Source organism: Andrographis paniculata, unplaced genomic scaffold, assembly GCF_009805555.1.
Source record: "Andrographis paniculata isolate CXL003 unplaced genomic scaffold, ASM980555v1 Contig51END, whole genome shotgun sequence".
Classification (NCBI taxonomy): domain Eukaryota; kingdom Viridiplantae; phylum Streptophyta; class Magnoliopsida; order Lamiales; family Acanthaceae; genus Andrographis; species Andrographis paniculata.
The window spans coordinates 4,161,827-4,167,718 of record NW_026137586.1 but is presented as its reverse complement, the minus strand read 5'-3'; the positions used below and the strand labels follow the sequence as shown (position 1 = coordinate 4,167,718).

Genomic DNA, 5,892 nt, shown 5'->3' with positions numbered 1-5,892 from the left:
TAATAAACAGATAAAATATAAAATATTACTTTGCGAAAAATAAAATATATAATTGTGCTGATAATATATTGTAATATTAATATAAAATTAACTAATAAAAATATTAATTATTTTTACCGCTAATCAGTAAATTATATATTGTATATAAAATATATGGAAATGCATTCTATATATATTAATTAAATGTATGTATATTATATATATATATATATATGTAGATATGTATGTTTTTTGTATGTGCGATAAGTATATATAAATATAACGATTACTTTTTCTTTATCGAGAAATGTAATAATTACCTTATATGTATGTATATATGTTACTATGTAATAATTACCTTATATGTATGTAATATGTATATATATAATGACGAAGGATGAAGATAAGAATGATGAAGAATTCATCATAATGTATGATACATGTCCACGATATGTGATGGTGAAATAAAACATTCATGACTTATACACGAAGGGTGTGTTTGTCTGGGGGTTTGGATTTTGGATTGGGATTTGAATATGTTTTGAATGTAAAATTGATTTTTAGTATAATATAAAAAATGAAAAAATAGATGTTTGATGTGATGTTTTTGGGGGAAAAAAATTGGATGAATAGTAGAAATCCTCCAAAATCCTTCAAACAAACACACCCGAAGTGAATTAGTAGCCAACAAACTCAAATTTGTACTTACAACCATAAGCGATCTAAATATATTAATTATGATTAACTTATATAGTACGAGTACATTAATTGTAAAGTGTAAAAGTATTTTATTGTTTATGTAAAAGTAAAGTGTGTTTAGTATTTTGAGTTTGAAGTTTTTAAAATTATTGACATTGTTTTTAAATTGAGTAAAATATATATTTACATATAGTGTAAATATGTATATATTATATAAATATATATATATTTTGTCGTGTGGTCACACCAAATAATTCATTAAATTAAAATATATATATATATTATAAAACACTCAAAGTAATAAAATATATAACATTAAGTATGAATGGTGGAAAATAATAATATTATACATTTCTTTTATAGTAAATTTTGAATGTAAGCCAATGTGTAGTCTTTCAGATACCAGTTTGAAGTATATCTATCAATGGGGGAATAAACACATTTCTGAACTTCACATTACCATCTGAAACAGAAACCAGAAGCTAGGATGACGTGGCTGCACGCGCCGCCCGTCTCACCGGAGCTTTTAGGGACGACAAGTAGTCGGCATCAGCTTTATCTATCCCTTCAAACAGGTAGTTGAAGGGTCGCATTTCCACATACCTACCGGCGCCACGAACAACCTTCAGTTCGTCGTTTTCCCATACGATCCTCCCTCCGGCTATAGTCACAACTACTTTTCCCTGTCGAATAAAAAAAACAAACAAACGTGACCGATTCCACGCAGAAAAAACGTCGGAATTGAGATGCACAAGTTGGTCGCCGGTACCTTCCCTTTCCGACCTTCATAGGCATTAGTGTCTGTTCGGTAGTGATGCCGTTTCGAACTGATTTCAAATGTCGAATTTGGGTCGAGTATAATGATGTCCGCATCCGAGCCTACCTGTATTGCGCCTTTTCTCGGATAAATATTGAAAAGCCGCGCGCTGCCAAAGGGGACGAAACCGCAAGCAAAATGAGGTTGCCGAGTGATAAGACAGCGTTAGGAAATGAAATTTACCGTACCATTCCGTGCTCGTCACACGGACAAAATCAGCTACGGATAATTGTCCCGACACCTGCAAGAGCAGAAATCACGACGCATCAAGAATAAGGCTCTAGTAAAAAACCCTCACAATAAGAGAAAAATAGGTTCCGATACCGTTTTAAAAATTTAAAATTTTGAAGGAAAATAATAAAATTGTCTTATTGATTGTCAAAATAAGAGCCTCTGTAAACTCAAATAAATTTAAGTAACCTAATCTATAAATAAGATTAAATCTAAATCTATAGACTGAATATCTAAAATATCTGAGTATGTACCACCATAGCGTCCCAAATCAGATGCATTCTTTCCTCGAGACCTGCAGGAAAAAAGACGGTCATTGCCATGATTAAGGGTAGGCGAAGACCACCCGAACACTTCTAGTTACCATTAACCCCGTTGGGGATTTTGCGGAAGTCATCGATCCCCAGAGCTTTCTGCGCCGAGTTGAAGGTGCAATGATCGGTTCCTACTAGCTGTAGAACGCCTGTCGAGAGCGCTGCTTGAAGGGCCTTACCATGTCCAGCTGCTCGGATCGGCGGGCTCATAACAAACCTACAAAAAAGGAATCTCATTGTCAGTGCGCGATCTTGTAAGGAAACCAACGGTCTAAAATGGTCGAAAGATGAGAGAATCTTGCGTCGCTGCTATCTGGAAGTCGGGATTCCAGAGGACGGAATCATCCAGAAGTAAACCGGAAACCACTGGCTCCCCGATAACCTTCTGACCTGAACGTACAAAAACAGGGCTCGCAATTTACTCGTTTACATTAGTAGAAGACGGTTACGACGAATTCCTATTTATCGACCTGATTTACGCGCTTTGGCGATTTCTTCCATTGCGTCGATGCTCATGACATGAACAACGTACAGAGGCGTATTCACAAAACGAGCTAAACGTATCGCTCGACTGGTCGCCTCGCCCTCCAGCTGCATCGACGATATATAAGCACAAGTCAACATATCATCGACTACATCGAGCTATGAGCATTTGCAGTAAATAGATCACCACAGGCGGCCTCGAGAGTGCGTGCCCCTCAGGGCCGGTGATCCCGAGCTTGATCATCCTTCTCTGCCCTTCAAACACGGCATCGCCGTTCTCGGCATGGACCATGGCCAAGGCACCGAGAGCTTTGCATTTCTTGAACCCCTCAATCAGAAGCTCGTCGCTGATCATGAACGACCCCTTGTACGACATGAAAAATTTAAACGAATTGATCCCTGCAGAGGAGAGCAGCTGCTACAACAGTCAGAATTCATCTCGAAACAGATTCATATATATATATATATACATATAATTGTTTCTTCGAGGCCCACCTTTCTCCGCGACCATGATCTCCATCTCCCTCGAAACAGTGTCGTCCCATTTTGTGATGGCCATGTGGAAGCCGTAATCCATGACAGACGGCGCAGACTTTTTCACATAAGACTCGTACCCGGCAGATAAGCTCCCATTCACGGGTATCACAAAATCAATGTGCATCGTAGTACCACCGGCTAGCGCGGCTGCCTGCCCGCTGTAAAAGTCGTCAATCGTTTCTGTGCCCATAAACTCCATAGCCAAGTGCGTGTGTGGATCGATCCCTCCTGGAGTAAAAAACACAAAATAATTGAGCCATTGATTCGTATACACACATATATATATATATATATACCTGGCATGACATACATTCCGGTGGCATCGATGACCTTCACATCATCTCCAACCTGAAGTTTGAGACAACAACAGTATCAGACAGCATAAAAACTCGGATATCTCATTCAGAAAGAAACATGGATGGAGTTAATACCACTAAATCTTTTGTGACGGCGAGAATGAGACCATTTTCGATATATACATCAGTAACCTCTTGATGATGAGCATTCACTACAGTTCCTCCCTTAATCAGAATCTTTGCAGGATACGAAGACGAAGCCCCACAGCCAAAGTTGTCGAAACCAACCCCAGCATCACAAAACTCCATATCCAGAAGCAATTCATACATAACATACAAAATTCTGAATTAATAACAACAACAACAACAACAAGAAACAGAGTGTATCGATTTAATAGGCACAATGAGTCAACATTTCATACATAAATAACTAGTCGTAATATGCAATAACAGCATGTTAATAGCTCTAATTCTTTGAACTCTCGTTTTGGCATGGTGATACAGTTAATCAAATGCCTATATTAAGCTTAATATATTATGAAAAAACAAAAATAATTTCATTAGTTCAGTTCAAAATTTTACTATTCCCAATTCTTATATAAAAAATCCAAACCTTAAAGAACACAAAGTATATGAGTCGAATACAATGAGTTGAATAAAACATGTAATCGCAAACAGCAGCCACTCCTGATTTCCTAAACCCCAATCCCAATCCCCCAAAGTATCACTTTCGAAATTAGGGAATCAACAGACAGATAGATATAGAAGAAGAGGGAGAAATCGAAACCCTCTTTCAAATCCACTTTAAGGACTCTGTTATCTCTGTATTAAAAAATACACAAACATATATATATATATACCTGATTGGCGGCGTGGAGGGCAGATGGGAGCGAAAGAAAAGCAATGGCGATGAGAAATACTCGATAAAATCTTGGCGGCGGGCAGAGGGATTCCATGATTTGATTTTGTTGGTGGTGAAGAACAGCAGCAAATTAAAGTGGTTGAAGCTTTCTTGCTCCTTCTTCAATGGCTGCGCTGCTGCCTGCTTGTTGATTCATCGGTTGACCTGACCAGGTTCGAATATTTAACAGAATCATCGTACATCGGGGGGCTCTTTCTTCTATTTGTCGTTGGGAAAACTGATCATCATTGGTTCCTCTTTTGGGCTTCGTTCTTTTTTTAATTGTTCTTTACAATGGGGAAAATTTGAGGCCTGTCCAATTATTGTGGGAATTGTCAAAGATGGTACTCTAAAATTTTGGCTCATCTGAAAGCATGACACGTGTTCCAATTAATCTCCTTTAACTTTGTTTTGGGGATAATATTTTGCGGAGGAGATGGACCGTGGGGTTCTTTTTAAAAAAGAAATGATCTAATTCAAATATAATTTAAAAATTTAATTTCCAAACGATTTTTCAAAATTATTATATTATAATTTATAGCAGTTTCTAAAACTCTCATTTCTAAATTTAAGAGTTTTAAAAATTTTAACTTATTAAATATAGTAAATTTTAAAATTACTATGAATATTTTATTAAAATTAAAATTAAAATCAATATCAATATAATTCAAATAAATCCTAAAACCTATGTTTCCTTTAATGGCTATATTTCTTTACCGCTCCTATATTGAATTTATATATACATATAAATCTAATCTAATCTAATATATTTACTCCGTTCAACATAGCACCATTTATTTTTGCACGTAAATTTTTGAATATTAATATTATATTAGTTTGTAGTAAAAAAGATAAAATACCGTTATTAATATGATGTGTTATAAAATTAATGATATTTGTGTAATATATTGTAAGTTGTAAATATATTTATTATGTTAAGCAGATAGTACAGTTACTAAATTAAGAAATAGTATCTTTGTTTTGAAACGAACAAAAATAAAAAATAATATAATTTAATTATGATTTAATTAGCAATAGCTTGAGATTGGTTTAATTATCTAGTTTGTTTATGCTATGATTTAATAATTATTTCCAACAGGATCACTTTCTATTATCATCCATCTCCTTTACATTTCTTATTATTTTGTGCATGTGTGTGTGCGCGCAAGTGAGAGAATTGAAGGAAGTCAAAGTAGCTATGAAGAGTAGTGCCAAATAAATTCATCAGTGATGCTAGAAAATTACAAATTTCCTCTTTTGGCATGAAGCTTAATTTTGGACTTTAATTGTCAAAGTTCAAATATAACCACTTGAATACAAATATAAACTCCTATAAATTTTTAATGTATAAAAATTATAATAACTCAAGGTACTACTATTAGCAAAATGGTATAAAAATAAATACAACAATCAAAATATGCAATATCACAAAATTAGAAAAAATATATATACCAAAAAAAATTTCAAATATGATAAATAAAATTTTTGAAAATTAAATCATTATACAATAAGAAATAGTAAAAATAATAATAAAATAAATAAGATGATACCATGTGAAGAAGATGCTAGTGAACAACCCGGATTGAAGTGGTGCACAACATAGACAGTGAACTGAACTTTCAAAAATTTTCAACA

At 34.6% G+C, this 5,892-nt stretch overlaps 1 protein-coding gene across 1 annotated transcript; it reads right to left on the bottom strand.

The window, feature by feature from the left end:
* Nucleotides 1–976: 976 nt before the first annotated feature.
* LOC127253817 (dihydropyrimidinase) lies at nt 977–4,555 on the bottom strand. Its single transcript, XM_051278591.1, has 12 exons — nt 4,217–4,555; nt 3,492–3,659; nt 3,357–3,408; nt 3,019–3,288; nt 2,711–2,922; nt 2,511–2,631; nt 2,343–2,430; nt 2,091–2,257; nt 1,981–2,021; nt 1,684–1,736; nt 1,448–1,604; nt 977–1,361 (listed from the first exon to the last, which is right to left on the bottom strand). Exons 1-12 carry the CDS (start codon nt 4,310–4,312, stop codon nt 1,161–1,163), a joined length of 1,626 nt encoding a protein of 541 aa, XP_051134548.1. The 5' UTR covers nt 4,313–4,555; the 3' UTR covers nt 977–1,160.
* Between the last annotated feature and the right edge of the window lie 1,337 nt (nt 4,556–5,892).